The sequence below is a fragment of the Dermacentor albipictus genome, chromosome 5, assembly GCF_038994185.2.
Source record: "Dermacentor albipictus isolate Rhodes 1998 colony chromosome 5, USDA_Dalb.pri_finalv2, whole genome shotgun sequence".
In the NCBI taxonomy this organism is placed as follows: domain Eukaryota; kingdom Metazoa; phylum Arthropoda; class Arachnida; order Ixodida; family Ixodidae; genus Dermacentor; species Dermacentor albipictus.
The window spans coordinates 126,101,147-126,126,505 of NC_091825.1; the positions used below are offsets into that span (position 1 = coordinate 126,101,147).

Genomic DNA, 25,359 nt, shown 5'->3' on the forward strand with positions numbered 1-25,359 from the left:
ATTGAGCGAATCAGAGTCAACTGAGATAGATAACAGCACAAGTGGCTCACACTTTCCAGGCAGATGAGGAAAGGAGCAACCAAAAAAAATAAGGGTGCCAAGACATTCAAAGTAGAGTACCACTTTCTTCCTGAGAACACTGCCTATGGGAGCATTCACTGCGATTTACTTTACAAAATTTGCCAGTGAGCAATAACTAAGCTTTGTTAACAATTTTTTCTAATGCAGTTTATAACGAAGCTCTGTTAACAATTTTTCTCCAATGCAGTTTTGGCTTCACAGGCTGCTGCAGTCTAGAAAAGCCACCCATTTTCTAGATGATCAAGTTATCAAAGGATTACCTTTTAACTTTCCAAAGCTATAGCTAACAAAGCTCATTTACTCATGCATCATCTCATTCCATCTCACGACTTCCAGAAATTAGAACTACAACACAGGGAGAAAGCTTGGCGCAATAAAATATAGGACATGTCCTCAGAAACTAAATTAACAGCACTACACAAGCAACAGAATATTTATTATTCCCAGAAAGAAAACAATGTTCTCATCTTTTCATGTCTGTGCCCTTTTCAAATATCAAAGAACGTGACAGCGCAGCACACAAGTGTGAGTTACTAAACAGTATGATAATATGGCACTTAGAAAAGTAGCGGATCATTTACTCGCCATCCAATAGCAGGGCATTTTGACAGGTCCAGGCAAATCAGCTGACATTCTCACTAGTGATCACAGGGCCAGCAGTATGTACACCCATGACCATAAGTACGTGGACCACATCTGTGGTGAAAAAAAAAACTTTCCTGCCAACTCGGATCGACGATCTGAAATTGACAAATGCACTACGATGTTTGCAATGCCAAGCCTGAACTGCAGCCTTCAGTTTCAAGTCCCAAGGCACCAAAAGAATTACGCTTTTTTGGACAGAAAGCCTGGTTCACATACTTATGACCATGGGTGTACAGATTTGACAAGCCTGTACAAGCCTAGAAATATACAAAAGCAATGGCACAAATCACGAGCTCTGAATGTGAGATCAGAGAATCACTGTCAAAAGGTATGGTTTCGTGGTTTTTGTCTCAGATGCGGTTCATATCTGTTCTTCAAGGTGGCTCTGAATCCTCCTCAACTCTCGCATAAAAACGCGATTGAAAGCGTCGCCAACGTGAGAGGATGTAGAAGCCGATCTTGGCTTTACAGTGCCCTTTCTTTTGTGTGTCAACTTCGCTCCCGTGCTATTTGAGAAACCAGTCTGTAAAAGATCAAAGCATGGGTAATGCAGGTTATATAGCTAAACAGAAAAAAAATGACAGTTTTTTAAACTGCAATGAACAACACGAAATCAGTTTAGACAGTTAAGGTACCCTTTCAAAACTATTTTCATGCCCATGGCACACAAAGTTTATCACTAAGGCAGAAAATGAAGGCACAGCTTCCCATTTTTGAATTTCACACTCGAGCTGCAATGCCGGTACATTGGTGTCATGTCACAAATTTCACAGTATACAGTGGAATCTCGATAAATGGAAATCGCTTAAACGGAACTGCCTCTTAAACAGAACACCATCTTCATGTATGGTTGGTTTTGTATTGGTGCAATTGTATTCAGCTTTGTCTCTCTGCAAATGGAACTCCTGATATGTAAAACCAATTTCCCTTGTCCCTTAATGTTCCGTTTAAAGGACGTCTACTGTATTTTCTCATACTTGGGCCCATTTTAGGGTAGAGAAAGTTTCCCACACTTTCTAGGTTTCGTCTTGGTTTTGTTCAAAATGCAACGTAAGCTTTCTTTATCGATAAACAATTACCTAAAAAAGCACAAGGAAATGCTGTCAAAATTTATGATGTCGTGCGAAGCTGGTGCAGAAACTTCAAAGTGGTTTCGCCAACCGTTTCCGTGTTTCCTAATGTAAACAGCTTTTACTCAGGACAAGAGCAAGCTTATGGGCATTCTAGAAATGTTATGTGAATACGGCCTAGCTTAACATTCTTTCAGTGGACACTTTGCGTCCCTTTAAAGCCGTGAGTGGGACATTAATGAGAGGAAACACGGGGGCATAGATCAAGACCTCAAATGCTAAGCTAAGAGCACTCCCCAATACATAAAAGAGGTCCATGCAAGCCCCATATGCTGTATATAAAATAATACCATATCATCACAAGGAACCTTATGGGTTATTTCGGTAGGACAGAGAATATTGCATGGGACCTTACATCATTACCACATGTTTATTTATTGGGAACTTTGTAACTAGCTTTTTTGATGAATAACTTTCACATGCTTTCGGCAACAACAGAAGCTATTTTGGGGGTTTTTCAACACACCCTACTCACATGTCAAAGTATTATTGGGAGGCAGGTGTGTTAACATTAAAAAGACTTACCGTATTTACTTGGTTCTAATGCACCCCCTCGATTGTAACATGCACTTGTTTTCCGCTACAAAAAAAAAAGCTCTCGATTTTAATGCGCACCCGTTTGCCCTGACTTAGAAAAAAGAAAAGTCCTTTACAGTACCGCGCACCTCATTCTTTCATACAGAGATACAACTTTCTCTCATTTCGAAAAAACAAAGATTTACTCCCAATGCAGTAAGGTTGCAATAAATAAAAATGGCTGTGGCTTAGGTAAGGTTAAGCCCAGGATGCGAAGCACACTAGCCTTTATTTTAGTTGTTGAACCACTGTTTAGCCTGGTGAACTGCTGTTGCTTGGCTATATTTGGTTCGGCTAGACGAAGAAACAACTCATGCATTACTTCTTCGCCTTCAAGAGTGGAACGCGACAGCGTTCCCGTCGACCCGCCAAGGGGTGTAAGACAATGGGCTACAGGGCAGCGACTACGCGCCCCGCATTGGACGCGGTGAGCGTCGAGCAAAGCAGCGTTCGGCGCGGCAACGAAATGTGCGCCTGAGCAAGAGACGCACGCCTTAGAAACAGCGCGTTTCTAAGGCAACACCGCATTCACTAGAGGCGCTTTTGTACCGCTTTGAAGCGTTGTACTCGTGGCTCAGTGGTAGCGTCTCCGTCCCACACTCCGGAGACCCTGGTTCGATTCCCACCCAGCCCGTCTTGCAAGAGTTGAGCCAAAGCCACTTCTCCTCTGTCGTGACGTCACGGTGTCACGTGATTTCATGGTCACCGCCGCGCCTGAGGAGCTGGGTTGAGCCCTCGTAATATGCTTCGCATAAAAATAAGTCGCAGTTTCGCCCAGAAGGCGAAGCATCGATTATGACAGCAAATTAGTAGACAGCTATACAAAAAGTAAGGAAAGTAGTTTTATCGGCCCTATAAAATTTTTAACATTCGCTTACTAGCTAAATTAACAAGCATAGTGTCACGCGCACACAAGCAAACAAGAATACTTCTCACTCAACGACCGTGGAAACTATGAAAACGCTGGAGCGAGGAAGTGTGGTATGCAGGAGCGAGGGAATTGACCTTTGTGCGGCCTCTCGCTTCAATGCGAACTAAGCAACAAGAACATGGCGCAGTGCACCTAGATACGTAGACTCATGTCTCTGTCGCAGATTGCTTTCAAGATACGGGCCGCGCAGCTGCGCCATACGTAACAGCCGCCGATGTAGAACGCCTCTCCTGTTTGCGCCAGTCCTGCAAGCAAGTTTTGGGAACTCCAAACGCCCGTGATGAGGCCTGACTTCTGTCCATTTCCGCACATGTGATCGCTTTTCTTTTAATTGTGGCATCGTGATGAACTCTGCATATCCTTGCAGTTGGAACTTCCATGGTGATAGAGCAAACACAGAAATGGGAAGATGGACAGTACACTAACCTAAGCAAAAGAAAGCACTGTCTAAGCATACCTACTGCAGCACATGGAAGAAGCTACGGCAGCTAGACTCGAAGCACATACGAGGCGCAACACTAAGCCAGGGTGTAAAATTCTAGATGAAGTCGGAATACTGCCTCGAGGAGGAGACGTCTCTAAGTTCAAAATACCCAAGGAGGTGGAGACACAATTAGTTGTAGACCCCATACCTAGAAATATTCATCCTGTCCACAACAAGGGCAGAAGGGACGCCAGGGCCAAATGCATTCTGGGTAAACTGCACCAACAACACAGCTCAACTCTTTTTGTCTATGCAACTAGTTACGGATCGGGCAACCGCTACGCTATTGCCGTGGTCGATGAGACCGGTAAATTAATAAGCGCGGCGTCACTAAGAACGAGCTCCATTCATGCCGCCGAAGAAGCAAGCATAGCACTTGCAATTATAATGAGGAGAGGCTCCACGATTTTCTCCGATTCCCGTACAGCTATTAGGAATTACTCAGCCGGCTTCGTCTCAGTGGAAGCACACAAGTTATTTATACACAGTATTAATACTCATAATTACGACCAACTGGATTGCTCACACCTAGTCTGTTTTCCGGCTCATCAGGGCCACTCGGTCAGCCCCAATAGCTGCAATCCTAACGAGCAAGCTCACTCTGCTGTGTGAGATCTCACATGCCGCGCATCAGATCAGGAACTGCTCCAGGATGACTGCGGCTCCTACAAAGACCCACTTACTACTTTTCACGAGATCACCTCACACTATAAAGACGGCAGGAGGTTTTTTCCTTCTCATCAGAAGCTCAACCGAGCTCAGGCAGTCACATTAAGAATGATTCAAACTAAATCTTATCCCACACCTTTTGTGCTTAACAAGATTGACCAGGATTTTCCCGCGGAATGTAAAAGTTGTGGACACACTCCGTGTCTATTTGATCATATGTTCTGGCTGTGCCCCAACCAAAGGGCTTCGGATCTCAACAGTGAGGAGGACTGGAGTCGGCGCATATCCAGCGAAGTCCTCCAAGATCAACTCCTGGCCGTCCGGAGAGCTCACGACATCGGGAAAGCCTTTGGCCTACCGGTGCCTACGTGGGCGGAGCCACCGACTTAGACTGGGGTCTTGTGCCCTCGGACCCTAGTTTCTCTGGACTAAAATAAATGTTCTTGCCATGCCATGCCATACGAGCAGCCATTTTGAAATGCCGATGGCGACATGGTAACACAGATTTAGGGTCGTACTCGATTCTAATGTCATTTATGGACCTGTTTTATCGGAAAGAAAGTGCGTGTTATATTCAAGTACACACAGTAAACTAAGTTAGGTTTAGACAGCAGACCTTGCAGATTCTCAGTAGTATGAGCCACAAAGGCAGAGGTAGCAGTAATTACTCTGAAAAATTAACCACTGCATCATGTTATGTTTGTGCATAATGTGGGTTCCACTGTCGAATAGTGTGGCGCAGCAACAATGTGTACATAGTGCTAGCACTTCTACAGATTGCCGTGCACACCAAGTGTGCATTTTATAACTGGGCTGCAAACTTGGTGGCAACGATCACTACTGAGTGATATACAAGTCTGAAGGCGACTTGTACAGAACAACCTTGTCCGTACATATTGAAAAAGAAGCAATGAGAGAAAAAAAAGAAACATACTAACCGTGCAAATGTACGACCCAAAGTTACAAGAAAATTTGGCAGTTTCAACTGTAGTTGACACCTACGTAATGTGAAGCATTGTGAGTCGCTGACGCGTGCCGAGCTGGTGGAGTCCCAAGTGGCGAGAGACACACATCATTTTTCCGGCTTTGGCAAGTTTACGTTTGCGCTCTTTGAATTTGGCCTGGGTCAGCAGCTTCTTCTAGCGGAGCAGTTTGGCTGGAAGTATTGACATACCCACTCTGTGCAAATCGTTGTAGGTGGCGTGAAACGCCAACATGTGTCGAACTGGTGGTGCCCGAGTAACCCGAGACGCACATTGTCACTTTCCTATTGTGTAGTGTTGTAAGATGGCAACGAGACACCGTAATGAAATAGGCTAGTGGAGAGCGCCAGAATACGATGCCTGCGATGCCACGAGAGTGAAACACGACACTCACTTCCCGCCGCCTGCAGCAAGTAACGGCAATGTGTTCACGTTACCGCCTATTAAAAGCGCGCAGTACGCTTTCAATGGCACTAAGCTCCACGCACTGTGACACATATATATGAAGATGCTTATCGCAGTAGGGTTGGTGGCGATAGCCGAGTGTGACCATCAGGGAGGAAATTTGCTGGTACGTACCATAATAAGAAACAGAGAGCGCCGCTGCTACAGCAGGCGACTACTGTTCTCGATCGCACGTGCCTCACGCCTTTTCTTGTTTACATGAGATCTAGCAACTGGAAAATGTATCTAACGATCGCAGTTTGCCGTATCTTCCGGGAACATAGGAAATGGCAAAAAGGGAGCTTAACTGTATTGGGTCATTTTTGTGTTCTCAATCGCAAACATTGGTGCCAGGAAATCTTACGAAGCAGGATTTTATCAACAAGGTTCTGCTGTATATATGTAGATCATTGCGGTAGGCTTTAAGAAAAAGGCACAGACACAATGTTCTGCGTAATGAAAAAGGTGGAGTCATGACCAGAGGCAATATATGAAGCACAATAAAAACTCTTAGCTTATCGATTAATGAACAAATTACTCAAATCTAATTCACTATACAATGCTAAGACTCGTGAGTTCAAAAATTTCAGTAGCATGACATAAAATCACGCCAGAACAAAGACTGCGACCATGGCATCCTTGGACAATTGAATTAGGCAGTGTTACACTGCATCAGAACCACGGTGAGCCAATCAAACTTCTCATAGTTGTTTGATTAACTCGAATTAATGAACAACCTATCAATCATTCCTAACTCTCAGTTATTTGATTCAGCTGTGTAGGGCTCTACATCCGATGCTCTGCCAGCATTTAAATTCCAGTCACGTACAAATAGTACAAGGAAGTTTTGTTTATAGCCCTACCAGTAACACTTTCACTTATATAAACACCATCACTAACAATAAAGAGAACAAAGCAAAATGTGTCCAGTAATGCTCAACATACCTCTGGTTTTCCAATGTCTGCCATTCTGGCCTGAATGCGGCTGATTAGCCGCCGGCACTGGCACTTTAGAGAGTGTCGCGTGCCAGGCATTTGGGCTTGATTCAACTGCTTCAACAGCTGCTCCCCTTGGCTGCAAGAACCAAAAGCAGCAATCAGAAACAAAGGTAGGCAGCACAATTAACACCTTATGTGTGCAATGCAATCATCATTTGAAGACTGTTAATGTGCTTACACAACATTGATAATAGTGAGGCCACAAGTTGAGAGAGCTAGGTATAGTACCTTCACAACTCTGCTGCTTCTGATTGTAAGCTATTGTCCCCAAACATTCATCAATGGCCGTGAATAAAAATATAGAGCAGAGAAAACTTGGAATTGCTAGACGGCCTTAACATGCCTGGACATTATTTTTGAGAGGCTATGGAGTTTACTACAAGAATGTACTAGCAGCAACTCTGGCGCTGGTGCCTACAGGAACTGCAAGCATGGCAGTTTGGTCAGCATGGCAATACAATGGGCAGTACTGTACATGAATTTGCCTATACTTTGTCCTTCTGGCTTCAAATGGATATGTGACTGCAAATTGATAATTTTAAGCAAAATATTGTGTTATATATACAGCAATTCGTAATGAATGTGCATGTGCAAAGAAATATATGATTGCTTGGAAATTAGAAAGATAAAGTGCAATGAATAATGCCACAAGAATGTTTGAAGCAACAAGCATGAAGATTAAGCCACCCCAGGTTATAACCATAGTTTCCATGGTAGCTAAATGATTTGCAGCGCTAGATTTTCCTCTAGTAATTTTTGTAGTAAGTTTATGCCCAGGGTACTTTCTCTCCAAATCCTAACACTACGGCATGGCACTGTCACTACACAGACAGAATGCTTCTTACGAAAGCACTCCCACCGGCTGCAGTATCTTTTCAGCTCGTCACATGCTCATTAAACCATTCATTGATACAGACGAATGCCTTTACAATAAAATAACCTGTATAACAAAGGAATATAAGCATCTACAAGCTGATTGGTTGATCTATGGCAAACGCACATAGCGGCACCGCCACCATGCCAGAGGGTACAGACATCACAGTAGCTACGGCAACCGTCCCCCCACTTTCAACCAACATGATGATCTGTGCTTGAAACTGACAACATTGTTGAGGCCATCAAGGAGGAGGTGGAGATGAAGGTCGACGACAGTAGCAGTGATGAAGAATCTGCTGACTAGTTAAGAATTTTGACGTGAGAGGCAATAGTGACATTCGACGCTCTGCAGCTGTACGTTTCACCACTGCCCAATTTTACCGCTGAGCATGTTGCAAACCTCGTCATAGCGTCGGCTGCAGCTCCAAGTCTGGGCTTTTTATGATGAAAGTAGATGTCACTTTTACTGGAATGTGGGGAAGCCCAGCTTAGTATACTAGTAGGCTTGAGTATATAGTGGTGAAGATGACTGTGACATAACCTTGCATGCACTCACTAATACGAAGTCTTTCCCTTGACGCTTTCTATGCAACAACATTATGGAAGATCCTAACACAGAGCACCATATGTCGCAGTATCAGAGTACACCTCGCAACAGCACACACCGCTACCTCATATCTCTTCCAGAATGTGTGGGACTATTTGTGTATCCGTGTGTCCTTTACATATTGTTCCTCTGGTCAATTTAGAAAATATTTTAAGAACTTCTCCGATAAAGCCTTTTTTTTTTCAAGTTCAATAATTTCTGGCCATCCCTAATAGCTCAAGTGAAAAAGAAGCAAACTCACTGCATTAGTTGCACAAGGTCTCTGCTAGCAGCATCAGGTTGAGATGCCGCACGCAAGTCAATCTCACTGTTGCTCCTGGGCAAGCCCGCTTTCCCTACTACACAAACATTTCGATGTGTGCCATCTGCAAAGTCCTGCCCCACACTCTGTGGCTTGGCCTTCTTCAGCAGAGACACGAGGTTCTGAAGATTCGCAGGGAGTGAGTGACTCGCTGAAGTGCTCTGAAACAAGGCAAAAGTAATGCAGTACATTGTTTGACTGGCACTGTCAAGAAAAATTTCATAGTTTGATTTTTATGCAACAAAAGTGTGCATGTTCTGGCAATATGCTGAACTTTATGAACATTTTCATGGTTCAAGAGACACCTGCTCCTTGGCCTATGGCAGCTGTGTGCAACAGTGATGTCCTACGTACGACTTGTTCTCCTCAGCACATTTCAATTGTACTGCTATGTACTTGCCACAGTTTAGTCTCAAACATGAAACATGTCAATCTTTAGAGGGCCTCTCACCAGGCCCTGCTATAAATCGTGTTTGTTTACTAGATGTTGTAAAATGCCATCCATGGTCGAGATAATGTAATGATTCTATTCTGATGGTATTCCGTTTCATACTTCAACTTTGTCAGTGATCCATGTGCTGTTCCACCCATGCTATCATTGGCTCTATGAGCCGTAAATTGTAGATAATGAGAAAGGAATATAATCAAGCAAACAACCTTTACATTATACTGTTACAGGGAGCACACTACTACCGGATTTTTTAAAAAGGGTTTAGTAATAACCGCAATAGGAGCAAATGCAATGCTGCAAGATGATGATGCAAGGAGCTAAGCTATTCTCACCCCAGCTCACTACCTGAACCAGTGCACACAGGCAACATCGCTTGCTTGCCTACTCTCATACCAGAGCTGAAGGGCCATCAAATTTACACCACAAACCTACCTCCTGCTTTCCTATTTTTGCATCCTTTCTTCTTGCTGTGCATAGCAATTTTGGAAGCAGCTTTATGCATACTGCCAAGTAAATACAGCAGAAACAACCAAAGCCATCAGTGGACCCTGTGGAGGACCTCAGGAAGGGACCCCCTCCCCCTCCACAAAGCCACTAACTAATACACACCCCACCCCTTCCACCTCCCTTGACTGCAATTTTTCAGCACATGAAATTTTTTAAGCCACAGAAGCAACCACTTCTGTCTGCGGCAAGCAAAGCACCCCTCACTCCTACTTTTTGTTGGGCACGAAACTGGGTAACGCAACTGTCGCCTTTGTGGAAGCAAGCTAATCACTTCCTCCCCACCTCCCATTTTGCCCTTTCAGAGAGCAGAAGGTTGTTCATGCAAGCGAGGCCATCAGCGTGGCAGCAAGGAGGGAGCCTTCCCTTCTCCCTACTTTACTCAGAGACACATGCTCCCTTACTCCGCACTGCTACGTTAGGAATCTGTACTCGTATGAGTCACCTTTCAGTATCAATAGATCTCGAAACCATTCAGCATCATTTAAACTCGCGCCTTTTATCGCAAAGGGTATGCTTTACTCATGCTTCAAAAGAGGTCAGCACAAGTGGCCTTCAGCGGCTGATATAAAACAAACAAATTGGCGGCAACCAACTAATGCAATGCATGGCGACCAATGCATAAGCTTTTCCAATTCTTGCAAATAATATTTCTTGTACATGGAATACAGTGGGTAAAATTTATGCCACTCTCCTTTTTGAATCACTTGACAAAATTCCACCACACTGAAAGCCAAAATTGGCATTTATCATACGTGTTCAAATCGTGTCCACATTTGTAGACAGTTGTGAATGTAGAGCACTCGGTGCCCCATTTGTGGGCACAAGTTGTGGGTGTGTTGACTTGGTGTGTCTTTTGCCGTGTTTTGCAGCAGGTTATCTCATGGATATTGTTTCAAGCTCCTCAGATGGGTTAGTGCTTGATTTTTTTTTAAATATACACTAAAATGTACAGTCCTCGCTGATGACATAAAAGCCAGTGGCCTAGGCAGAGCAGTGCTAATAGAGCTTGTGGAGACAACTGTGCAGTAGTCACATATTTTCATGAATCGATATATTACCGCATTGGAGAAAGATGTAGCCGAAACATTAACCAGACATAACCCAAATCAAGATAGTGCCAGGAAACATAAGTGCAAAATTAGACCAGCAGCTCCAGAGACTAGACCAGCCTAGCTGCCTGATGGCAACACAAGAAAATGGTTTTGACCACTACCCAGAATTTTGTGAAATTGAAAATCCAATATGATGCAGGAACAAAGTTTGCAAAGGAAATTCGAGAGTTTTGTGCAAAATTGCTTCTTTCATTTTTACCCGCATCCAACTAATGTCCATGTCGGTGGGCACTCATTTGTATAGTTTGAAAATGAAAATTTTCTCACTATTTCTTTCTCTGCACTTCTGAATCCATTTCAAAGGAAATGTTGGAAATGTTTCTGTTTGCTTGCCTACATTTCTTTCAATAGTGACGAGGTTAAGTGTGATTTGTAGCTCCCTTTTCTATCTTCTTACAGGTTTCAGTGCTGTTACAAGGTTTGACCGTGCCCAGCGGTGTCAAATCGTTTTCAAGCTGGTCACATGGTTGCCTGCAAGGTGTCGATGAAAGAAGCACTAATGGATGCAAATGAGAACTAATCATGACCATTTGGTTACAGAGGTGTAGTAGGCACCTGGATCCGCCCCTGAGTGGACCTTCACAGATAAATGAGATTCTCTCCGCTGCTAAACAGGCCATTTGCATTACTACCGGCGATCTGTATGCTGCAAGTGGAAAGTGTGTGACGCCATCTCTGCTGGTGGTGAGAGTCACCTCTCTTAGAAGACAGGCACAAAAGCTTTCATTTAAGTTTTCCATCTATATTTTACTGCATGACCAGTGCCCAAGCTTCATGGACCCTTTAATAACAAGCACTGAAATCAAGAAACATGCACACACTTATGAACATGCACACATTCATGAACAAAAGTGCACCCAGTCAACCTTTCTACAGACCAATCCACTTGCAACAATGTTTCCCAAATCTCAAGATTCTAGCCTGGCAAACTATTGATACAGAGGCATTAGTTTAGAGCACATGCACAAGCTCTCGCCTATTCCACTGCAGCAATCTGTCGTGTAGCACATAACACTGGTTAACATCATGAAAGATGCCATAAATAGAAAGACTAAAGAAGGCGATGACCCAGTGTACTAGCATCATCACTGCAACTTTCTGTCTTGATATATCCTTGCTACCCTAAGGTAGTATAAGCCATTGCTGTTCAACAGCGCTGAGTGACCATCTGCGTGTTCAAACAATTCTATGGTCGTGATTGGCTAAGTACTAAGAGACTAACCATATTTAAAGAAGTGCACTTACTTTGCTGAGGATGAATGGCACATCTCCAACATTGAGTCTGCACTGGTAAACTTGGTCAGGAAAACGAACAGTGTGTGGAACAGCAGATGTTGACCTTGCTCGACGAGTCTGGCTCGAGTGCTTCCCAGGCACTGCAGCTTCAGGCACCTAAGGCGAGGCATAAAAAGCAATGAACACATTAATACACTGTTATACACTTGCGCCAGGCAGTACTTTACAAATAGTGTTTATACAGTATAAGAGTAATCCTTGCATATGTCTAAAAACAGACTCATTCATTCTGGTAAGGCAAATCTTGCAAACAAAACATATTCCTCACCATGATGGTCATGTAAAATAAAAATGTCTGATTTGAACACAATCACCAGTGTACAAAGCAGCTTGAAGCCATCAGCGAGACTTGCAAATGAGCAGCTTTAAAGCTTGATCACCAGGTGCTCAACACATTTCGATAATCTCACTGCTCTGCTCTTTATTGGCCATGCACCTTGCTACATATGGTTCTGCAACAGTAGATAAGAAAGGTGCACATTTGCCCAAGGAAAGGGAAACAAACGGAATTGACTTTCGTAGATAAACAAAATCAGAGAGCTCTGCTGCTAAACAGAGCTTTACTGCAAAGCATCACTTAAGCACTAAAAACAATACAAACGTGCATTACACAAGATCTTATACCATAATGCTTAAATGTGGTGGCACACCATTTATTGCGCTGCCTCCGACATTAACCACTCTCGTGGCTGTGTGCACACTGCAGTGAACACACAGCCTAATACAAGTGAACCCGACGCACCTTTGAAGTCGTTTTTCTCGACGTCCTTTTCCTGTCTTCCGTGTTCATCTCTGGGACCGACTTTTGGGCTGCAGGTCGCTGCTCGGGCCCAGGGGCCCGAGCGCCTTCTGGTTCGTCAAAGACATCGTCGTTGTCGTAGCTGGGCGACTTGGCAAACGGGCCTTCCGGAAATGCGTCGGGAGTGCTCCTCGGTTTAGTGGAGAAAACCAGAACTTGTCGCGCGTACCGCAGTTGTTCCTCAAGCAAGGCACACTGCGCTTCCACCAGCGCGATGTGCTCTCCGAGCTCTACATACACACGAAGATAGGAAAAGCGAAAACAGGATAAGCGACAAGGGTGGAAAATTTTGAAACTTTAAGGCGAGAAAAAAACGTGACACCTGCCTGATGGACAGCCGTGAGCCGCGCGCTTCTTCGCCTCAAGGCGGTGGACCTTTTCCAATAGCTTGGCGAGTGAATGTATCACTGCTGTAAATTACAAGTTTACGATAAGTTTCGGTCAAGCCACAACACAAACATGCCTTACCGTCGCCTTTCGTGCCGTGAAGGCTGGCGGTCTCTTTGATCTGTAACGGCATCGGAAGCCCGATACAAAAGACTTGTGGGAAATTCACCGGAGGTGCTGACGACGGTCTGTGCCCACTTGCGTACAACAAAAGCGTTCATCAGAAGCTCGCACCTGATACACGAAATATAAATAAGCCGTAGTACATTGCGCTCAGAGGCAGCGACAGATGTTCAAAACTCGCAAAAAAGCGATGCACGAGGGAGACATCTAGCGCCTCTCAACGACGAAAACGCGCGTGACGCTTGGAAAAGTTTCGGTTTCGGCATGTAAAAAACGAAGCTATTTTCGAAAAAATGTAAATTCTCTCACACTAAACTGCCAGCTTATCACTAATACAACTTAACTAAACGGCTGAAAGCATTTCTTGTTTGTTTTATTTCGGATGTATTACGTAAATCAGAGCAGTTTGATCCTCTGTTCCCTGTTGTCCCTGTTGCGTTATGAACTATACAAATTAGGCATGGAGCAGGTGGATGTCAGTATTTTCGATTATCTGGGTGATGTTGGTAGTAAAAGTAACACATAAAAAAGTAAAAATGGATTCCCGATTCATGAGACTCGACGGGGAACACATGTGGGGAACACATTTGCGCGAACTGTGATCGCTATTAAATTTTCAGAATACGAAAAGCCTTCGTGGTTGAACTTTTTTCCTTAGAGAACCGCACCAGCGCAAGTAATGCAATCTGTGAAAGAGAGTTTTTTTTTTTTTTTTGAAAGATAGCCATATATATATAGTAAAGCAGACTTACAGCACTTTGCAAATGATCCAAATTGATTTTTGTTATTGTTGTTGCTGCTGCTGTTTCTTTTTTTTTCTATTATCAAGCCATGCACGAAAGTGCCAACCGACTCAGCTCTCACTTTATTTTCTCAATAGACTTTCTTAATTAAGCGCTGTTGCCTAAATGACTAGGAAGGCAAGCACATTAAGCTGGTCCTTAAAGCAACAGCTGATTGGCTTCAGTTTCACTGCTGAAACATTTGTCCTGAAGTAATTGATTATAAGTTTAATAACAGGTAATATGGCAGAACCTTCTTAGCTGTAGTTGCACCAGAAAATTTGTTGCAAGAATTGTTTGAGTCACATGTGCACTCTAGCTAAAGAGGTAAAATTGCACTTCACCACAGACAACTTATTGATATTCAAGCATCCCAATGCATCCATCACAGCTGTGGGAAGGCAGACTAGAGCCAAAGCAGGTACAAGTGGTACAAGTTTTACAGTGAGAAAAAACGTGACACCTGCATGAAGTAGGACAGCCGTGAGCCGCATGCTTGCCCCGGCCAGCTGCTCAGTCATTATGAGACCTTAGTGCTGGGAAGAGCAGCTTTCCAACCTGAAGGCATCCCCACCTAATATATGTGCTTTGGGATTAAAACACGGTGGGCTAGTTGGTTAGAATCCATGATAGAATGCGTAAGCGCGACTGAACGAGGACGCACCGATTTTGTGTATCTCTTTCTTTGTACGTCTTCGTTCAGCCATGCTTATGCATTCTATCATGCTTTGGGATACCACATGGGAAAGCGCTGCCATATAAGTAGCCCAGAGTAACCTCTTACAGTGATTTTATTGCGTCCACTGGGTGCAACAAGATTCACATGGTGCCGGTTAATTCCCTGGCTAGATCAGTTCACCCCTATAGAAAGCCGAGTGTCACGTCGAGGGACACCTGTGGCTATTTGAATAACTTCTAAATAACTGGCGGCAGTGCGGCTTTCAACCCACATCCTCCTGCAGCCAAGGTGGATACTCAACAAGGCTACAGCTGTAGTATGCAAAACTGGTATAACAAACTGAATAGAACTCGCAATGACCTATGCAGATGAGACAAAGACAAAGGTGTATAATAATCATATAAATTTTATTTTCAGTGAAACATTCTTTGTTTCATACATCATCCATTCAACAGGCTTCACAAACAGTATATTATCCCGAGGTAGCAATGCGCAGTGATACAGGGCTCATATTTTTTGGCTTGTACTTGTAGTATGGTGAGTAACGTCCAATTAGGAACATGTCACGCCCCTTCCAAGTGAACCTGAAAATGGCATACAAAGTGTTTAGAAGAAAAGCAATGAAACAATAGCATCGATATATTATTGATACTTTTAAAATTTTTGGTGCGTACCTCAGCATTCCACGATACAGTCCCCTTGGCGAAAATTTTGGATGATGGTAAAGGCCAAAACAAGAGCAAAGCGCACGCAAAGTTTCAAAGTCATCTTTTGATGCTTGGTAGAAGAAGATGCTGATTGCAGGCCTGGAAAGGATGCAGTTGGCAAATGTTACAGGCAATCTAGACTGAATTCCAGCAACCAACTAATTTCTCAAAACATAAATTGAAATGCAGCTATAAGTTTTTGCTAAAGCGCTGAAATAACTTGTACTGGGTGTGTGAATTTTCTTGATTTTAATAAAAAATTGCATTTCCTGACTGAATGCCTGAACAATATAGCCAATCTTATTCTGGTGAGAAAAAATCTTGCCCGTGATCCCTGTGCTTACCTGTGCACTCAAATGCAGACATGTTGCTGAATATTCCTCATTGAAAAAAAAAAAATGAATTTAATAACAAAGCCTATCTTTGATTTTCTTGAAACATTTCAATATCAAATTCATTGACATGGGCTAGAGCAACATGCAAAAAATGTTGCATATATTTATTATTTAAGAAAATAGAAAGCTGGTAAAATTAACATTACCACAGCTACACTTTAAAAATTTTTACACCCTTTGAGACATATCGTGTTGCTAAACAATAATCGCAATCTGCTTTGCTTGTGTTTCCTTTCTTGAAAACTGCACTCGCTTCTTACTGTCATGAATGTCATGCTGATTACGCACACCCCCTTCGTGACTTTAAAATACCGGGTGTGCAGCACTAAAAAAAGAAGAGGTATGCCAGACAGACGACGATTATTGCTTGGGGACAAGGTAAGCCACAAAAGACTCAAACTTTCTTTAGAGTGTATGGGTACAAGGCTATCACTCTTCTCTTTGTTATGACATCTGTTGATGGCTAATTTCACACTTTTGTAGGTGACGGAAACTACCGCAGTTAGCATCGACTGAATAGGTGAGGCTGAGTTTCCAACGTATTCTCCAATAAGTTCTTTGAAGATTTTCTTTTCTTACATACACATATGCATATATATTTTTGCAGCAATGACCTTTGAGTACTTTTCTCTTAAATTTTGAAATAAACATCTTTTTACTAAAGATGGTGCCCACACGGCAGCCTCCAGCAATGGCCCCTTTAGAGTAAGGTTGCATTCACACCAGGAATTGACAGAGGTCACGTGGATGACTGTGACTGACGACCAAAGAGCAACTCATGGTGACTAATGTTCCCACCAGCAAATGTGAGTTGCACCGATGTCCTGCTCCTGTGCAGCTTATTTGTTTAACAGCTTTGCAATGAGATTTGCAGAGCTGAAAGACTGGACAGCGAGTGTCCCAAAATGGTCACTTTAGTAAAAAAGTGACCATTTGAGACTAACTTAGTAGTGTGACGTCTTTGACTCGATCGCCAATGTAAATGTGGCCTAACATACATCAATCTCAATGACCATGCTTTTGCATACTGCAGATGCTGGTAGAAAAAACATGGCTACCATGTTTCAAACATTGTCTGTTGCCTCATATTGCTACTGTTCTAATAAAATGCTCACAGCACCTCAGAAGCAGAAAGGAAAGAAAATCACTACAGCTTTGAAATGCACGTGTTTAAGAAACAAGTACCTGTTTGATGCCGTTGAGCTAGACAGGTGTGGAAGCCATGATCCAGCACTGCAGAGTGCAAGGTATCGCTGGATGAGTGCCCACGTCTCACTGGTGCTCAGCATATTATGCACGACCTTCTCGTAGTGTGAACGCTCAAGAGTCTCCACGCCTTCAATGGTAACTCCAAGCTCCCTAAACATCAGAGATGTTAGAAACATAACATGCACATTATGGATTGCTGCATACTGTACAACAGGAGTTCCACGATGAGTGTTACAATATTACACTAGCAATTCCTAATGTCACTCCATACTACGTAGGGATCAACAGAGAGCCAATGTTCTGAAAAGAAAACAGATCTTCATCTTTAAGGAGTACTGACAAAAAATTTCTGTCTATTTTTACTTCTTTATTGGACAGCTGTAGATTCTGTAATTACGCCATGGAGCCTCAATTCCTTGAGAGCACAAAAAATAATGATTTACATTACCTTTTAATGTGACCAGTTCAAAACATGCACCACGTGCAGCATAGCTTCAGACGTTAAAGAGGAGACTGTTAACGTCACCGAAACCTGTTGCGGCATTCTCATGGTATTGGAAGCCAGTGACGCATACACACAAATTAAGACCATGCTGCCGAAAGCTGAGCCCATTCAGCACTTGATGGGACAAGAGGGGAGAGCGAGTCCCCCTGCATTTCCAAGAGAAGTTCACAATTAGAAAGGTTAATCTGGAGCCTTCGGTGACATGGCCATCGCATTACCTTCAGCCACTGCACCATACCGGCTGGCGCACTCTTGATTTGCTTGTGATACCCCATGAGCGCGTCCTTTGCTTTTGGGTGGCGTGAATATTCTCCTTTCTCATGTTTCAAGTTATGCTGCACTTGGCATGCATTCTGAATGGTTTGCCTGAAAGGTGCTGTAATTTGTCATTGTTTGTGGCACTCTCAAGGAATTGAGGTTTCATATTGTAATTATGGAGTCTACAGCTAGCTAAAAAAAAAGTAAAGAGTAGGAAACAAAATTTTCGTGTCAGTACTTCTCTGAGAAGACAAGCCCCCCCAACAATATAAGTGTTGTGCATCCGCTGTTGATTCCCTGAAGTCTCCATCGTTCTATGACTCCTTTGTCTTGTTTGTATATGGTGCACAGTGCTCGTGGAATGAAATGTGGCAGGTAAGCTTTAAGTGTACTCTGGTTCATACTTAGCAGGCAACACTGTAGAGGCTACACTAGTAGTGCGGCCATAGAAATATCACTCTGCACATTTCGCAATACAGTTGTTCTTCATCTGCAATGTTTATTGTTGAATAGCTATGTCACAATTTACAACTGCTACTTGTGGATGCAAGTTCACCTCAAATCATACATTACTTGTGCATATTTGCACTTCTAATAGGCAACATACCACATATACTTGGTTGTAAGTGCAAGTGATGCGCCGTAGCCGCTGGTCGCAAAAACAGGTTATGTACTCTGCTCATTTGGTGGGAAATAGGCTTATGGCTACGACACCTTTTGTGTAATAAGCACGCCATATTTAGCAGGGTACAAGTACAAGACTTAATTTTACATCCAACTACATGGTGTGTACCTAATACCTTAATTAGTTACTCCACTCCACCTTGAGGGTTTCCACAGAACTATTACGTCATACTTAATACCTTTCTTTCACACGTGACACACTACTTTTTGGTTGCAGATGCGAACAGTTAGAGAAGCCTTCCTAGTGCTGCCTGCTACGTGTGAAATGGAGTGCAGAACACTTCATATATGCAATTATACTTGGGAGTGCCATGTTGTGTTGCTATGAATCAGGTCACTAAAGGTGATGCGGACTGTGGTCTAAGTGAACAAGCCAAAATTGTGCCAATGTCACACAAACTGCAAATGGTGGAAGTGAAACTGCACGCATTAGTTGACCCTGATTTGATACTTTCAGTTCATGAGCACTGTACATGCATAATCTGAGTGACTAGAGAACTTGAGTGCTATCTAACACAACAAACACCACAGTGCCATAGCATTAATTGCTTAATGCGTGACTTGTTCCTGAAGTTCTGCATTATCTATGAATGACATTACTGGCGATGGTTCTAAAAAAATCAGCAGATTTCAGCACTCCCTCCATCTATAAGCTTATCTACTGTGACAGCAACACGCTCTCGCAGTAGACACCATCATTCGCTCAAGAAAAACTTCACTGCAATGGACACTTTGGCATCTTTGAACGCTACAGTATTGCCTGCTCTGGTCTCCGAAATACGTGAACAGATGCCACTGCTCAGAGTATTCTGCATGATGCAAAAGCCCCACACAAACTGCAAAGCGTGAATGTTGTGCAATAGCTCAGTGGTTAGTGCATCTGACTCCAAAATGAAGATTGCCACAGGGACATGAGCTTGATCCCCAATGGTGACAGCCAGCAAACTTTTGTTTTTATTTGCCATTTGGTGAGGGTGAGGCTTAGGAAGAAGAGGTGGCTTGATGACATAGAGGAAGAAAAAAATTGGTTTTTAAAATAGGAGGAGCATCACATAGCAATCTTCAAGCCTAGTCATAAAAATAAATAAAAAGGAGGAATCATGGGAAAAGTACCCAAGCATGTGATGGGAATCGGCACATTTTAGTCACCCCATGTAGCTGCGCTGGGTTTATCGTCTGCTTGTCTGCTGCAACGCTTGTGCAGCCGCTTGAAAGTTGTAATGAGTGCCTAATTGTGTGGATGCTCCAGAGCTAGTGTTGCCATTGCAACTGCAACAATGCTTCAAAGCAACAAGGTGTCAAGGACAAGAACTAAATACATTAAATGTGGTGAGCGAAAACAATCAGCACTGGCAACTCTGGAAGCCAGTCTGCCTGATTTTATGCTCTGTCGTAGTTCTTATTTTTTTTCCTCCATGCATGATGATGACAACACCACAATGTGTTGGCTGCATGGCGATGATGGTTCAATGTAAAGGTAAGACAGGCAGACACAATAAACTCAGTTTCCAGCTTTAGTTGGCTTTGCTGTGAATTATTAATTTGACACTTTAACTAAAAACACAATTTCCTCTATGTTTTCCTTGGTTTCCTTGTTGAAGATTTTCACACGTGATATTCCACGATTTCTTCAATTTATGTATGTCCTTCAAATGCCTAGAATTTGTCATTCTTTAATATTTAGCTGCATTACAGCATTCCAAGGGAAGTGCATGTTTGCGCCATTACTGGAAGCATACAGAGCTTAAATGTGCCCTGTTAAGAAGCATATTGAAGCCTTATCGTTCCTGATACCCCATGTTGCTCGCATGAAGCCTTATCTCTCCGAGTGACATGGGCAGTCTGCATTTGTGCACTGACTACCATTTGCCGTGCATCGGGACAACACTCGCTCTGGAGAGAGGCCAATGCTTTACACCAGTCTACATTGAGCCACGATGGTGACGACAAAGACGATCTGCTCGAGAGTGCGCGCAAGCTCAATAGAAGAAGACTGCGTTCCCTATACTCGGGTGTGCCAATATAGTGCGACAGGATGACCTCTTGCAATTAATGCTCCCATTCTCAGTGAACTGCGACAATATCATGCACGCATCACATTGCATGCCACAATAATGCAAAAAAAGTGAGACCATGAACGAAAAGACCCTCACATATCTGTGACTCTCTCACGTGACAGCAGGGCTCCAATTGCTTCTGAGAATGGAGTCTCATCATCATAAATGAGATCCGAGATTCGCATCACTCTGGAGACGTCTGGTGAAATTGTATCGCCGCCGCTCGGTGACCCGTCGGGCACAAAGCGCCGCTCACACCAAGTCTGGGCAGTAAAGCCTCTTCGCACTAGGAAGCCCATGCCGGTCAGACTCTCAATGCGAAACAGTCTTTTGTTATTTGCAGACACACCCTGAAAACCTGAAAGCCAAGCAGAATGAATGAATGAATGCATCAGGATGTTGGTAATGTAGTTGTATCACAGTGCAATAAGACTTAAGCATGAACATCTTTGCAGGGCTAGGTGTGTCTGTACTTCTAAATGTTGACCTCACTGATTGATTGATTGATTGATTGATTGATTGATTGATTGATTGATTGATTGATTGATTGATTGATTGATTGATTGATTGGGTTGACACTCCAAAGCAACAGTGGTGTTATGAATGATGCTGTAGTTGGAGGCTAAATCTAAGTAAAAAAGCATTTTAGCATTTCACCCCCATCAAAATGCCATAGTGCTGGCCAGGAATCGAAGCTGTGACATTGTGTTCAACAGTAGAACACCACAGCCACTGAGAGTGAGCAAACCCAGCTGGTCAGCTCTCAATATTCTTCTCCTCTATCAAACATGTGCAGATGAAGTAAAAAGTTTGCGCATTATAACATACTGGAGCAAATCATTATCATCATAATCATCGTAATACTAACAAAGAAGTAAAGAATAAAAAAATAATAATCCTCGGCCTACTTTTACGTCCTCTGCAGGGCGAAGGCCCTCCCTGCGATCTCTAATTACCCCTGTCCAGTGCCAACCGACTCCAACTTGCGCCTGCAAATTTCATGATTTCATCACCCCCCCCCCCTAGTTTTCTGCCGTCCTCAACTGTGCTTCCCTTCTCTTGGCACCCATTATGTAACTCTAATGGTCGACCGGTTATACATCCTACGCATGACATGGCCTGCCCAGCTCCATTTTTTTTTTCCTTTAATGTTAATTAGAATATTGGCTATCCCAGTTAGCTCTCTGATCCACACTACTCTCTTCCTGTCTCTTAACAAGAGCAAATACACCTTCCTAAATATAAGGGTCGTGCTGCATGTAACATGGCCAAGGTTTCAGTTGAGCAAAATCAGCTTTTCTATAACACAATACTTAAGGTGTCTTACCGTTGTCATTCCACGCTGAAATGCTGCTTATGGTAGAATCCATATCCAGCAGTGGAAGAAGCTGACCGAGGTAAGCCAGAAAGTCAGGTCCCAGCAAAACACCTTCTTCAATCACCACAAAATGTGCCTGAAAGTAGTAAACGAGGCCTTGCTACTGCACCTGATGTTTGTTCTTTGAACATGATCAACCCAAGAACAACAAACGTAACCGATTTTTAGCAGGAAAGTTTGTGCACGGTTTAACACTACAAGTGCTCACTTACGGCATCTGAAAACTGGTGCTTTGCAAACTCGAATGCTTCAGTGAACTGATCTATAAAAGAAAAATGGAAAGACAAATTATGTGAGGGCATAGCATAATTGCCGATCTTTCTTAAAGATGGCAGATGAAAACATCTTAATTTGGGTGACTAAGCTGCCACAACACATTATATTTGCTTTGTTCTGTCTTTGTCATTACGCAATGCTCGATCAATGTGCAGCATGTTATGGGCACAGAGAGCGGGAGAATGAGTGAGTCGGTGGCATTAGTAAATTGCAGTGGCGCAGTAGCAGCAGAAGGGCATGGGCTTGGCCAATGATACAACAGCATGCCCAGTTTGGCACCTCGTACGCGGCTACCAGCTCGGGGGAGTATTGAACTGCTGCATCAGATGAGTTACCAGCAGCGTCGCGTGCTGCCACTTTTCGAATCGACCCAAAATGATCACTAAATCTTTATATGAACTAAGAAAAGGTTGCCTATATCTTGAAATTCTGGAGGACCAGCTCTCAGACAAAGTACAGAGAAAGGAGCGAGAGTGTGAACGCTGGTCTTCTAGAATTTCAACCATGCTACGCCAACTGGCCAGTGCTTCTACCTTACTGGAATTACTACATCGATTTATAGAAAATTTTTTGCTTGTTGAAGCAAGATAAGTGCATGCATTTCTATGGGAATTACAAGAATTATTATGCCTCGTTATGTCTACATGTTCGTTGTACATCATGTCGCTTTAATGAGGTTTCCTTTGTTTTTTTTTTCCTTTGACCTTGGGCCATTAAGGGTAGTCTCCATCAAACAAAACTTTCTTTTTACTAGTGAGACAGTGAACAGCTGTGCTTAGCAAGGGTAAAAATTGATTGAGGACAAATTAAGTAATGAAACACTGTGCTCACACAAGATGCGTAGAACCTAGAAGTTCACTGTGCTACAAGACAAAGTCTTAAAAAGGCTAACCTTGATGAATGTCACTTGTTCAAATGTGCATAAAAGTAAGTACTATAAAGCCACACACCGCATGGTTTGCCGATTTTGGCAGTATCTATCTGCTCTGCTGCAAACTCAAACAGATCACAGAGTTCTTTCACTTCTGGGTTCTCAGGAAGGTAGAACACCTGTAAATTGCAAAACAAAGCAAATAATTCAAATGCATGTTTAAAAAAAATCTTTTCTTTGTGTTGTGTACTTTCGAAAAGAAAAGAAAACCTTAACACTACCAGGAGAAAATATGCACACTTGATCTTCTGCTTTAGATGCGGCGATCTATTGGCATTATGAGCCTTGTAGGATAATGTGTAAACATTTTTGTTGTGTAAGGCACACAATACACCATTAGAAATTCTGCATCACGTGTCACGAACTTCAGCTATTGTGAACTTTTCATCATCATGCTCCTTCAACAGCTGGCAAGACATGCATTTATTCGGGATCCTGCGTTTCCACATAATTACGGCACTGCGTTCTCACTGAAAAAGCAATTAAAACCTAGACACATCTTCATATACATATCTTAAAGTAGAAAGAAATTCAATTTTATAGTCTCAAATGTACATTACTACATTTTACAACCTGAATTTCAAATTATTCCGGCGAAAAATTTGCCAAATACCTGAGTCACAGCCTAGGTCAAGCAACGCAGGACACTAATGTTGGGCTAGCTGATATGCACTCATTAAAATGAAGAAACAGCTCATACAAATGGGACAAGGAAGCAAGATGGACATAGGCATTCTGTCAATCCCTTTTAGTCTTTATAAGGGTTACAATTGCAGTGTTTAGCATGCATTTTATGGGAACATGAGCCCAATCGCCGTCACTCCCCTTGGTAACAGAGCTCAGAATATCTCACTCTGCCAAATGGCTGACTCAGGCCGCATCCACTGCCCATCAACACTGTCTGGCTGCTTACGTCGAATCAGCAATGGTGCGAGTAGACAGCGACCCTCTGGACTAAGGTGCCTGATCACTTACTAACATATATTACATAAAGCTTTCTATCCTTGTCTCGGCTGTGTGTCCTTCATTTTAAAGAGACACCCAAGAGAAACACAAAATCAGATTAAACTGGTATTCTTTCAAAACTTGGGTATTTCGTTAATTTGGGCCAACGTGGAACTTGGAACTTGAGTTCCGAGAACTGCAAAAGCTGTACTCAGAAAGTTCTTGGAACTTTCTGAGTACAGCTTTTGGCTCTTTTGGAATATAATGTAGTCCGTCTTTGTTGACAAATGCTTAGCTAGGCCTGAGCAGACATTGCCAAATCGGCAACATTGTGGCAAGCTGGTGCGGGAACATCAATGCAGCAGTGCCACTCATCTTTCCCTTTTGTGTCTTTTCTGGCTTAGCAGATCTCTTCTCAAGGTAATAAACGCTTTTTAGGTATTGCCGGGTAAATTACTAATACACCTCAAATTGATTTTCCCCAACTCTTTTTCATGGAAGGGCTACTGGCCGCCGTTTAGGGGGGGACTTAGCGCCCTAAACCACTAGACATTAAATAATGTTACTTCTTTCTCTCTTTTGTTCTCTCATTAATTACTGTGTTAAAGAGACACTAAGGAGCGAGATTCAGTTAGTTTGGTTCAGTCTGGTGAAGTATTTCTTCAAGACTCGATTTGGCATAAAATAGAATGGTTGTTAGCAAAGAAATCGAAGAAACTGAGAAATTAATTGGTGCCCAAAGCAGAGCACTGGTATGCTAGTGTGATGTCCTGAATTTCCAAGTATTCTTGCAAGTTTTGGTCATTTTTCTTCAGAAAAAGGCCTTAGGACTCATTAGGTGGAGCCATAGAGTTTCTCACTATATTACCTAGAGGGAAATCTGGCATTGTCGTGCTTTTGTATGCATGGGGATGACGGTACATGATGACTTCAGATTGGCATCGTTCTCGGAAAGCCAGGACACATTGAAGACCAGACAGGCTAGTGCCGTTCTGTCTGTCACAATGATTCATTTCCTACTAAAACAGCATGTAAAGAGCTGTTTTAGCTTTATTATTAAACAAAACCATGCTTTTTTAATTATGAGGACATATGATTGGATGTACAAATACCGTATTTACTTGCATAATGATTGCACTCACATAATGATTG

General features: G+C 42.9%; 2 protein-coding genes across 5 annotated transcripts in view; both read right to left on the reverse strand.

Annotated features, from left to right (window-relative positions):
- Positions 1-496: 496 nt before the first annotated feature.
- LOC135913956 (centrosomal protein of 57 kDa-like) lies at positions 497-13,618 on the reverse strand. 2 transcript variants are annotated; one of them, XM_065446665.2, is made up of 7 exons: positions 13,360-13,616; positions 13,218-13,301; positions 12,835-13,121; positions 12,042-12,188; positions 8,667-8,887; positions 6,889-7,018; positions 497-1,249 (listed from the first exon to the last, which is right to left on the reverse strand). In XM_065446665.2, exons 1-7 carry the CDS (start codon positions 13,409-13,411, stop codon positions 1,088-1,090), a joined length of 1,083 nt encoding a protein of 360 aa, XP_065302737.1. In that variant the 5' UTR covers positions 13,412-13,616; the 3' UTR covers positions 497-1,087. The 2 variants fall into 2 exon arrangements, with proteins under 2 accessions (XP_065302737.1, XP_065302739.1); XM_065446667.2 differs by lacking the exon at positions 497-1,249 and adding an exon at positions 5,526-5,672 and having other exon boundaries at positions 13,360-13,618.
- Positions 13,619-15,248: 1,630 nt separating this feature from the next.
- The window catches only part of LOC135913918 (protein O-linked-mannose beta-1,2-N-acetylglucosaminyltransferase 1-like), a 29,932-nt gene continuing 19,821 nt past the window's right edge, over positions 15,249-25,359 (reverse strand). For all 3 annotated transcript variants that reach the window (XM_065446610.1, XM_065446609.1, XM_065446608.1), the window contains exons 13-19: positions 23,282-23,381; positions 22,268-22,317; positions 22,005-22,131; positions 20,774-21,035; positions 17,150-17,323; positions 15,537-15,668; positions 15,249-15,446 (exon numbers count right to left, since the gene is read on the reverse strand). In XM_065446610.1, the coding sequence (XP_065302682.1) occupies positions 15,335-15,446; positions 15,537-15,668; positions 17,150-17,323; positions 20,774-21,035; positions 22,005-22,131; positions 22,268-22,317; positions 23,282-23,381 (957 nt within the window). In that variant the 3' untranslated portion in view covers positions 15,249-15,334. The remainder of the gene's footprint in view (positions 15,447-15,536; positions 15,669-17,149; positions 17,324-20,773; positions 21,036-22,004; positions 22,132-22,267; positions 22,318-23,281; positions 23,382-25,359) is intronic.